The 10,582-nt window shown below is 40.1% G+C and overlaps 1 protein-coding gene across 6 annotated transcripts in view; it reads left to right on the top strand.

The window, feature by feature from the left end:
* Positions 1-10,582, top strand: part of gask1a (golgi associated kinase 1A) — a 70,469-nt gene that overhangs the window by 34,353 nt on the left and 25,534 nt on the right. For all 6 annotated transcript variants that reach the window (XM_080897225.1, XM_080897223.1, XM_080897224.1 and 3 more), the window contains one exon: positions 212-649. In XM_080897225.1, the coding sequence (XP_080753351.1) occupies positions 212-649 (438 nt within the window). The remainder of the gene's footprint in view (positions 1-211; positions 650-10,582) is intronic.

Raw genomic sequence — 10,582 nt, 5'->3', positions numbered from 1 at the left:
TCCACCTTTGGCACATTTATATATGAAAGATGTTAAAAGGTCCCATCCTTTAATTACTGGATAAAAAGTCATAATCTGCTAGTTGAATAAATATTCAGTTTGTCGTAAATGAAGTCCTTACAATTAAATATACATGGCTATAGGATCATAATGGGTGCATGGTCTTAGAGTAAAGTGAACAGCATTATCTAACTGTATTCATCCATCACAGAAGCCATCCGTGATGAAAAACTCACATCAGCACGGAGAAGGACGTGGACGTTCAACTACCCACAGTGAGCGCTGTCAGCAGGGCTGCTGCGCCCTGGTCAAGCGCACTGATGACTGGATTGAAGTGTTCGCCTTCCACCTGGACAGAGTGCTGGGACTCAACAGAAGTCTCCCCGCAGTTCTGAGGACCTTTCATAGCCACGTGCTGCCCAACAGGTACATTAATGGCACCCCCAGACCTGCAGTGTGGTGGGACCCAGATATTCACCACCTTTCTGATGAAGACAATGACCAGAACTCAATACAGCTCAGCTGGGTTCACTACCAGAAACTGCTAAAAGCTCGCTGTGGGAGTGAAACAGACCTGAGGTCAGCCCCCTGCGTGGGAGTGCAGCACTCAGAGTGGGGAAGCCTAGCTCTTTTTGACTTCCTGCTGCAGGTAAGAGAAGTGATTTTGTCCATTTTCCTGTGGCTTCCTACTGTAGTAATATTAAACTGTCTATATACATCTCCAAAAATTGGTTCTGCTCATCTGGACGTAGCGTTTTGTGGGAGAAACGTTTCGTCACTCATCCAAGTGACTTCTTCAGTCTCAGCTGACTGCAGGGAGGAACGCTGGTTTGAGCGCGGAGTATAGGAGGCCATTTACGTGAAAAGGGAAAGACCATCTCTGAATCGAGGAGGGGGCCTAAGGGTACATCTTTCGCCATCTTACAATGCTGTGATTGCAGCCATTCCCGAACTCTCTGTGAATGGTACTCATGGTCTTTGATCAGTGGGTTTTGATCAGTGGTTGTTGATCAATGGTTATGAGAATTTGTATAATTAAGATTAAGGAACTGACCTCCCAGCCCATTGTTCCCTCAGTGGGCTGGTTTCAGTCATAATGTAAATGTACTGTTTATAAGGTTGGGGAAACCTGCAGTCAGCTGAGACTGAAGAAGTCACTTGGATGAGTGACGAAACGTTTCTCCCACAAAACGCTACGTCCAGATGAACAGAATCAACTTTTGGAGATTTACTTTCCTGGATGATTGAGAATGCATCAAGATGTGTATATACAGTTCAGCAGGACAATTTCTTTAGATCAAAAAAGCTGACATGCACTATTAAAGTTATCCAGAAGACACAGGACAATGAATGGAGTTTGCTACTACTACTGATAATAACAATAATAACAATAATAATAATGATGACATGATGACAATGAGTGAAAGGCACGTTTTTTTAAAAGCATCAACCTACCCACAAACCCAGAAAAAAACAGCTAGGTCATGTGACCCTCACCTTGTGGGTTGTAGTGTAGTAACTTCCCAAGCTAGTTAACATTGATACAACCTAAATTTCATTACGTGCTAGCTAGCTAAATTGCTAACTAGACAATAAGTTAATAGAGTTCATCACAGACACTCAGATCTTGACTTTTCTGTTTATCAGTTTGTTAAAAGTTTTATTTTTTTAAACAAGCAAAACACTCCAGTGTCAATGTCTGCTTTGGATTCTCCGCTCTCTTGAAGGTTACCAGTGTCAGGCTGACGTGCTGTTGGTCAGCTGCTTTATTTAGGCATGCATTTCAGACCTAAATACAGTTGAATCCAAGTTTTAAATTACTTGCATGCACAAGTCAAATGTTATTTTATGAGATCAGTCATGAGCTATTTTACATTATATGGAGGAGGCTGAGTGATGCCTTTCAGCTTTAAAAGGTGGAACATCTTGTATCTTGTATGTAGACAAACATGGGCTTTTTGATCGGCCTTAATATCGAAACATTAATTCTGGCTAATATTCATACATGAATCTAGCATGAAATGTCTTATTCCTTGTACAACATTGAAAAGCCAACATTTGTTTCAACCAGGTTCCAACACTGAGGGTCAGTCATGTGCAGCCTGGGTTTCCTCCTCTTTTTAAAGCTTTCCCAGTCATGGTTCTGACATTGATTTCTGCTTTGCTGGATAAAAGCAATAAAAAGACCTGTTGTTGTTATTACTCTGACATTTGCTTCACAAGTTACACAAAGCACATAGTTGTATAAGCATGTGCTTTCATTGGCTCGTGGATTGGGAAAAAAAGACATTTATGGAGTGAGATTGATGAATGTCTGCTCTCAGACACAAAAACCCACACTGGCCAAACTGTTACATTTAGGAGGTAATTAAAGATGCAGCGTTATGTGTAAGAAGCCATCTGGTCACACCTTGTAACTAACGCAAAGCTGTTTGTAGTAATGTTCCCACCAAGAAGAAAGTCGCCTAAACATTTTTCCTAAGAGGATTACAAGCCACAGATCACTTGTAAAGTATAAAGCTGAAGTGGTGATGTACTAGAATAATATAATGTCATGTTATGGGTAACTTTAATCTGAAACACCTGGTTCATGCTGAGTTGGATTTAATGAGCTTTTATAATAAATGTTTCATGTACATAGTGTACAAAACTAATCTCTGCACACTTTATGCCTGTGGGAAAAAAAGGTTTCCACTGGACAGAAAATTATACCGTGTGAAGACTATTATATATTCAACAAGTATAATTTGTAGCATTTTTTTGTATTAAAAGCTTATTATTGCCAATATGAACTCTTACCCGACTTATACATGACATAGCAGATACAACAGAGGAGCATAGCAGTACAGGGCAGTCTGCTGTATGTCTGATTGCACTTAAGTTGATGGCTGTGCCATTTCTAATGTTTTTCCTAACCAGACAATCTTCAAGGAGATAAATAATCTGGAAAAACTTATCATTGTGACTGCACTGAATTTGAATTGTATTCTTTCTAACTTCATTCATTTAGTCAAAGTGACACCCAAGCATATTATGGGCTATTATAAAGTCCACTGATGTGGTCATTTCGTGTTTATTGTATTTCTGGCTGTTCATCAAATTCCCAGTTTTATGCAGTTTTCCTGGTAATCACATTCATCCTGCATAGAGATTTTCTCATCAGTACAATCGCAGCCCAGGAGTCCAGTGGAGGGGGTGTGATGTGGGGCTGTCAACGTTAGCTATAATATGTACTGCCATCACTATAAGGATTGGTTTATGTATTCCAGTGATACTGCGAGCTAATATGTACTTTCACTGTAAGTGATGTCCAGCCATCTGTGATCGGGATGATCTTTCCCTACAAATATTTTTTCTAATTTTGTCTGTAGTGGTATATTAAATAACTCTGTGTGTGGCTACAAATGTAATATGTGGGTTAAAGTTCATAAATGAAATCTTTAAACCTGTTGTTACTGGCTCTCAAATCTTTTCAGTGTCAGTTTGGCTGCAGTAGCAACTGCTGAAGCTGGTAAGCTCCTTGGATGAGAAGAGGGAGGCAAAAAGAGTTAATTGTAGTTGGCCTGAGCTGCAGTTCCTGTCAGACTTTAGCTTGCCTAATGAGCCAAGTGCACTGTCATGTTGCTTTTTGTCAGCCACACTTAGGAGAATTAATGCAGTTATAAAAAAAGTTTACATTGCAGATTACGGTGTGAAATTTTAAACCAGTGGTATTTTTTTCTGTTTGTTCACATTTTAACCCTCTCGAGGCAGGCGTTGCCAATTTGCAACAGTTAAAAACTAACAACCTGATTACCCCACATACATATTCTATGAGGTTTTTTTTACTCAGAAGTACCACTGCAGGACTTGGTTGTGCATTAGCAACAAAAAGTTTCATTTGAGCCTGAGAGGGTGAAAGATAGATGAACAAAAAGTGCTACAGACGTGCTGCTAGACTGATTTATTTGGTTTGAGGGGTTGTGACATCAGTAATGTAATTAGAAAATAGACTGCACTTGCACAGTAGTTCATTTTGTTGGTGAAATACAATTATGAATATATCCATTTTAATCCAGTTTATAAGTAACCCCCCAAACGTTCCAGGGCCTCCACCATTTCTGCTGAAAAGGATGTGTGCTTCCATTAATGTAATTTCCAGGTTTTTCCACCTGGACGGGAAAAACATGACCTTTATGGTTTTCCCTTCCAGAGACTGGATCACATCCTCATTTTCTTTAAAAGACACTGAAACGTTCCCAAGCAGACATAGGAGTATTACCTTTTTCTGTACTAAGACGTTCTTACTTACATACTGCCGACATTTGAATTCTCAAACATAACATTGCCTACATAACATTTACATTTGGGACAGCTGAGGTCCCAAATTGTAATTCTGGATGGCAATTGCAAAACCTTGTCCCAAACATCACTGTCTATTACAACATTTGAGCAAAATATACCAGGATGTTCTTAGCCGTGCAGGGAATTGAGGGTCGGGGGAGCAATCAAACACACATCACAGGTTCTGCAAACGTGTGTTCTGGTTGTTCAACAGGTGTTTGATAAATTGCTTGTATTGTCTCCCTTACTGTTGGATCATGTTGCACCTATGATTACAAGAACTGGAGTCACTTACTTGAGAAAAACACAATCTGAAGTCTGTTATATTTTCTCCACAGTGGCCTCTGTTCTGGTGTGTGTGTGTGTGTGTGTGTGTGTGTGTGTGTGTGTGTGTGTGTGTGTGTGTGTGTGTGTGTGTGTGTGTGTGTGTGTGTGTGTGTGTGTGTGTGTCAGGGGTAGAGTTTCATCCTCAGCCAGACAGTAACCAACAGAGTATGAGAGATTTCCTGAAATAGTTGCCTTTATTTCTCATTCCCTTTTTATTCTAAGTGTGATGCCTAATTCTCCTCTCCCTTCCTCTGTTCAAGTCACTGAGTTATGCTGTGCACTGTGGTGACTCACACCTGAGAGGAATTGCTAGGCTAGTTCCAGCTTTTGTCAGCAGTCCTTTATGCAGACAATAAGAAGAGCATCACTCTGATTAGGATTTATCCATTACGCCCCTGGGATAGCGCTCAGTTCTATGACCCACTGTGTGCACCTTCGCTAATCTAATATAAATTGCTGTTTCTCAGCAAGTACTCTTTGTGCGTGGGTTTTTTTTTCATGTGTAGATGACATCACAGGCCATTTTCAGAGATCCTAGTTTTAACTGACCAAGGTTTTTATTTGATCACTTAAGGAAAGTTTTGGGTTTCTTGTGCGACTAACAGGGACACAAACCTCATGTTATGCTTGGGGTTGGTACTATTTTCTCCTTTATTTGTCATCCTGGAGGAGCTGGACTAGTTACAGGATGTTATCAAAAACCAAACCTAAAGAAAAATCCATTTAGCAGAGGGTTTTGGAGAGGATAACTTAGTTGGTCTGTGGAAACCCCCGGTTTGGGGATTTCTCTTCCAGTGCTCCATTTGTCATGTTCATCTACACCAACGCAGGTTAAATTGATTCTCAGTGGTTTAAGCTTCCTCACTGGATAGTGTGGGCTCCCTGAAGATTAATGTGTTTTTACACTTTGCTGATCAAGTGCATTTAATGTCTGTTCATCTCATTTTTTTTCAGTAATCTACTGTGACAAATTGTGACAAAGTTCCCACCCACTGCATTTCTTTTATCTTCTGGAAGGCATCACCACTACTGAGTTGAAATCCATACAGCTACTCACTGAGTTTATTAGATTTTAAAAGAAACAATCAGTACTTTAAAAACTATGTTTCTGACTTTTTTCTTTAAGAAGTTGGAGAGCAGAGAAATTAGCTTCTATATGGACAGTGTGTGGAAAGCAGATGTTTATCTCCACTTTTTTAAATTGGACTAACATGACGAATAACTTGTAGCATGTTGAATTTTGGGTAATGTAGGTTTTGACAGAGAAGAAAAACGTGGATTAATGCATTGGATTTAACAGACGGTGAGCTTTTTTTAGTGGAGTAAGATGATCTAATAAGACTACAGTCTTTCAAATGTGGGAGGAAACCTGAGCATTAGTATTAAATTCATACAAGCGTTTAAACACCACACATGCATGTCTTTGCCAGCAAGGTCATCAGAGGCAGATGCATTTAAGCTTTTTTATGATCCAAGCACTGCATCCATGTTCCCGCAAACACAATAGCCTCCTTCTCTTCCTAATGCAGCAGATGTTTAACTATGTTTTCCTTTTATATCTATTCCAGTTTTTTTTCTTAACAGCAAATAACACAGTCAGGTTGGCAAGTTTTTCCCCAGAGAAAACTCACAAATGTGTGGTGTTTATATTATGCTAGAAAGAATCTGTTGTGTAATGTCACTGCTTGCAGTAAGAATTCACAGGAGCCAATATATTTTACATACAATGTACCATATGTACAGTAATTTTTGAAAGTACATTTTGTGTTAGTGACTCACTATAATTTGTAGCAGTGCAGTAATTGCCAAGTTAAGAATCACCAGACTGTTGGCATGTTGTATGAAGCACCTCGAGTTACTTTTAATACTTTGATGAAGGAGCTAAAATAAAATTGAGTGTTTCTGGTTAAAAAAATAAATAAATAAAAGCAGTGCATCTCTTTTAGCGACAGGCTGAACATCGTATAAGTAACGAGTAGCAAACTGTGCAGATGGGATTTATGTGCATGTCACTGCCAGTACGCTTAAGCTCTGGAGACGAGAAGTACTGCAGTTTTCCTGGATTTATCACTGGAGACATTTCCAGCACCCGTCAGTGCTTCCCCTGTGAGAAAACAATGACGGACATCTTTGCAAATGGAAACATGAACAAAATGAAACAAATGCAACAGCAGTGATAACACATTATAACGCATTTTATTTAAAATTCTAGATTCAACTGATTTTTGGTGTGACTTTGAATCCAGCCCTCACAGGGTGGGTGGTTTTGGTTTCCACTGAGCATTAATACGCCAGTAAAGATGTTATAATTTAATATTTCTTTCAAGATCTGATGTGTGAGTTAAATCATCCCTTAATTAATAATTGTGAGTATATGATGTGATTAATTGCTCAGTCTCATTCATTCTATCTTTTAACTCTTTTGTTAGTTTGAGTGTGTTCTGCAGCATACCAGAGCTGACAGGCTGATTTTTTTTTTACATCATGGATTAACTTAATGAGCAATACCTACACACCAGAAGTGTTTCTTTGGATTTCTGCTTGTGTGTGCAAAAAGTGTGTGCCTGTGTCTGTGACTATAGATCCAGTACCATCGGTTCAATTAAAAATCCAATATAGCTCCCGGTGTGTATGTGCACTTTTGGTTCTCAGGGTCTGTGTCTTTGGGTTTGCAATTTTAGTGGAGCTCGTTTAAAAAGTGTTAGCTGCTAATGATCCTGTCAGAGCTGCTGTTTCTGTGCTAAACGACAGCCTGCGAGTAGAGAGTGGAAACTTGACAATGATAGGTAGTTACTTTGTAGTATATGGGAATACTACACTAATGATTGGGAGTCATTCAGTGTGGATATTTACAACATTTATTAGTGCACTGATGAGAAACCAAATCAAATGGAAGCACTAAAGGATTCAGAGGTACAAATGCAATAAGTAAAAGCAGTAAGCTGCAATGAATCCCCCCAGGAACATCACTGAGCTGTGAGGGTAGTCCGGGGGCCACGATCGATTAGGATCTTTTCATGTAATTTGGCCACAAGTCTCCAGCATCCTGAAATTACTCACTTTGAACAGAGACAGTATGAAGGAAACACGGCAGTCTGAGAGTCCTGGTCTGAGCTCAATGTTCCCTACATCTTCCTCACTGACTCACAGAACTGTGTATCATGAAGAGTGATGAGTAAATGTCCTTCAGAACTGAGTGAAAATGCTGGAGACATGCGTAACTTATCTGATTACCCGTAGTGTGTGGGAAGAGGCTTTGCTCACAGCCCTATTCTCTCTATTCCACTATTACCCTGTGGGATGGTTGCCCCCTCTCTTTATCTGATGCTTAATTTCTTTAATTAACGAAGAAAAAAAACATACATTTGAAATGTGTAATTTTGTAATTTATGTTATATTTTTAGCTTGTAATTTGAGTTTTCCATAAAAAGGCGATGACAAGGCTTTAGATTTGAAAATCATATAGGAGAAACAGAAATACAATGTTAATAAGAATGAATAAGAAAACAGCAACAATGTTCATGATTGTACTGTTTCAGCTACAAAAATAAAAGGATCTTTTACTGCTTTTACATTTGCAGTTAGAAATAGGCATTTATTGGAGATTATGTATGGGAATTTCAGGAGTGGGACCACGCCTCCAAACACCCTCCTTCCGGTTGTCATCTATATAGGTTCACCCAGTTCTGCAAGCTGTTCATTCTCGTTTACGTGCCCCACCCTCCCTCTCTCCTTGTTCTCAATTCTTTAACTTCTTCACTCCTATTTAGTACATGGGGATCTGCCAGGCCTGGGAGCCGTCGCCAGTCCCCTTCCAGCCCTTTCCCCAACCGCAGCTCAATTCATGTCCAAGCATTCACCTTTAACTACTAACCTAAAATGAGAACGTCGGCCCAGCTAGTGAATTTCAATTTACTGTGCTGTTGCTGAGGCAACCAGCACCATATAAGTTTAAGGTTCATTTTTCTTACATTTTACCATAAAGCATAAGTGTACAGTTACCATTAGCTTAAATTAAGCAGAATGTGAATCTGCCATTTCCTCATTTGCAGAAATAAAGTGGTGAAACATTTTTATGTTGCGCTCCAGCAGCACTGCACATGTGGCTCTATGCATTAGAGGCATTAGTTGTGTTTCATGCCAAGTTTTTTCTCTTTATGTTTTTAGGGGAGTTTAGAGTAGCAAGAAAATCCAAATTCAAAACTCAAAGACTAATTCCTGTGCCAGTTTGCAAATGTTTGCAAATATCTGGATATTTATGCAGTTAGAAAAGCTGAGATATTTTTTTGCTTGATTTGGTCAAATGCCTTTCGTGGTAAGTTGGCAATGCAGCCCGTGATCAGCACACCGTCACTGTGAATGATAACAAACATTAGAGGTAGGAATCATGACATTATCACTTCACTCACAATACTTTTTTCAACTGTAAATCACGTCTGTGCCCCAGTATTTGTGTTTCAGGTCCTGGATTAATATTCTTTGATTTAGTGTTATTCATGTTTTCCCTATTTGTCTCTGTGTGTTATATGCGTAGTTTCTAGTCTCTAGTTTTCTGCCTTCCCTGTGTTCCACGGTTAGTTCCTCTTGTCTCCATGTTTCATGTTCCCTCTGTTCCCCTAGTCATCGTGTCTCCATGTCACAGTGTCAAGTCTGCGTCTTTGTAAAAGTCTTATGTTTCCTTTTTTATTTTGATAGTTCCTTGTCCTCTGTTCGGTGTATTCAGTTTTGCTTCCTGTCTGATTAGTCCTGTGTTTTCCTCTGTGCGTTGTCGCGTCGTACTCCCTCATTGCTGTTGTTTTTCTCTGTCTTGCCTGAGATCTTCTGGTGCTGTGTTTTTCTAGTTTCCTAGTTTCCAGTGTCGGTTTTGTTTTTCTCTGTTGTAATATTCCGAGTTTTTGTCACAGCAAATAAAGCTGTCTTTTTCAGTTCGACCTTTTGTTTGGGTCCTAATCCTGCGTGCCACAGCTGTAATATGACAGGGAGACCTTCCTGCATCCTTCCTGTCTCTACTGCTGCTTGGTCTCCACAGTTGGTTGTGGTCACTTCAGGTTTCTGTGGCCATGTGGACTCTGTGTTGTGATGTTTGTACTCTGGTGATTTGGGTGATTTTGGTGGCAGTGGAAGTGTCCTCACTGCTGTCTGTTTCTGCTTGGTTCTTTATCCTTTTTTCGCTGTTTGGTTTCTGGCTTTCATTGTGATACATTTTGCTGCAGATTGGATAGTGAGGAATATCACAATGATGTCTTCACAAATTTGCAACAAAACCAAAAAACAATGTTGCATCAGAGGTATACTAGGTTATCTTACTTCAGTTTTTCTTAGTAACCAACACTGTTACTAAACCCTGCCATAATTTGGAGATAGTGTGTTATCAGTTTGTGACTGAATGGGGTCAGGTTAGCAATTACGTGCAGTCTGTTTCTGATAATACAGCAATTAACTGTGATGAACTGTCAAAAATCTCCATAGACAGAAATTCGCAATTAATTATTACATTTGCACTCAGTGACCTTCCTGTTCTTTAGGAGTATAACCAGAATACAACCAGCAGGGCAGCACGGTGGTTAGCACTGTTGCCGCACAGCAAGAAGATCCCGAGTTCAATTCCAACATCAGGCCGGGGTCTTTCTGTGTGGAGTTTGCATGTTCTCCCCGTGTTTGCGTGGGTTCCCTCCGGGTACTCCGGCTTCCTCCCACCGTCCAAAGACATGCAACTTGTGGGGATAGGTTAATTGGAAAATCCAAATTGCCATTAGGTGTAAATGTGCGAGTGAATGTGAGGGCGAATGGTTGTCTGTCCCTGTGTGTTGGCCCTGCGACAGACTGGTGACCTGTCCAGGGTGTACCCCGCCTCTCGCCCTATGACAGCTGGGATAGGCTCCAGCGACCCTGAAAAGGAGAAGCGGAAGCGAATGGATGGATGGATGGACAA

The sequence above is a fragment of the Rhamphochromis sp. 'chilingali' genome, assembly GCF_963969265.1.
Source record: "Rhamphochromis sp. 'chilingali' genome assembly, chromosome: 11".
Taxonomy (NCBI): Eukaryota; Metazoa; Chordata; class Actinopteri; order Cichliformes; family Cichlidae; genus Rhamphochromis; species Rhamphochromis sp. 'chilingali'.
This window is presented reverse-complemented; position numbering and strand designations above follow the sequence as displayed.